This window comes from Propithecus coquereli, unplaced genomic scaffold (genome assembly GCF_000956105.1).
Source record: "Propithecus coquereli isolate 6110/MARCELLA unplaced genomic scaffold, Pcoq_1.0 Scaffold196, whole genome shotgun sequence".
Taxonomy (NCBI): domain Eukaryota; kingdom Metazoa; phylum Chordata; class Mammalia; order Primates; family Indriidae; genus Propithecus; species Propithecus coquereli.
The window spans coordinates 2,920,365-2,921,440 of record NW_012144522.1 but is presented as its reverse complement, the minus strand read 5'-3'; the positions used below and the strand labels follow the sequence as shown (position 1 = coordinate 2,921,440).

General features: G+C 44.9%; 1 protein-coding gene across 1 annotated transcript in view; it reads left to right on the top strand.

Moving 5' to 3' along the window:
- Nucleotides 1-699: 699 nt before the first annotated feature.
- Nucleotides 700-1,076, top strand: part of LOC105809529 (SIGLEC family-like protein 1) — a 33,260-nt gene continuing 32,883 nt past the window's right edge. The window contains exon 1 of the mRNA XM_012643351.1: nt 700-757. Within this exon, the coding sequence (XP_012498805.1) occupies nt 700-757 (58 nt within the window). The remainder of the gene's footprint in view (nt 758-1,076) is intronic.

Sequence of the window (1,076 nt, the reverse complement as noted above, 5' to 3'; positions counted from 1 at the left end):
TCCACCCAGTTTCTTATGCCAGAAACTTGGGTATCAGCCTCGATACCAGGTTCTCTCTGCATTTAGTTCTTAAGACCTGTTCTGTCTGCTTCTGAAACATCTCCCAGCCCATTTCTGCTTCTTTCACTAACTGCCGTCACCACTGTATTCCAGGCCACCCTTATGTCCCTCATGGGACACTAGGATGGCCCCCAAGTAATTTCCCCACATCTATCCATGACTCCCTCTGGGTCACTCAACACTTTAGCAATAGTGCTGAAATATGGATTTGATTATTTTTACCCCCACCCCTGTAAAACTACTAATTGCTTACACTCGCTATTACGATTACCTTCAAGGTGTCGGGCGTGGTCCGTACCTCCATCTTCACCCGCTGCCCATTCTCCACGGTCTGGCCAAACCCTTCCTAAAGGCTTCACAGTGCCTTATGCTGCCTTACGCTTGGAATCTTCTACTCCATAGTGCCCAGTTAGCTTGGCAAGTTAAACATTTTTTTTGTCCAAGCCTAAAGCTTACTTCTAGGAAGTGATTCTGGGCTTCACTTCCCTCTAGTCTGGCATAGGAATGTCCCTTACATTTTTTCTCTACATTCATTTTTAAAATTCTCCATTTTAAGTCTCCAGCATTTGACACATGAGCATTTAAATACATGCTAAATACGTGTTAAAAAAGAATCTCATCTTTGTCACTTATTAGCTCATGGACTTGGTCAATATCCACAGTTTTGGCTTTTCCCCTGGGGAGCCTGTTTCATTGGGTGAGTTTGACAACCAGGGGCAGGGCACGCGAGAATCTCAGTGTAGTGCCAACTCAGTAAACGTCAGATAGCACTGTAATTTTTATACCCTCATTTCCCGTGAATACCACCAACACGTCTTCCACACAGGGAATTTCCAAGGTTTGGAAGAAATAGCCCTTCAAGTCCTCTGTAGCTGAAGCTGCAAGCTTCATCCGAATGGCTGGTGTGCAGGTGTGTAACACCTGTGGCCTGAAGGGCCGACTTGCTGCTCAATCATTGGAAGCTTTAAATTTTCAGGCTATAGCTGAAGAGACTTTCTCCTGATAGAGAACTTTAA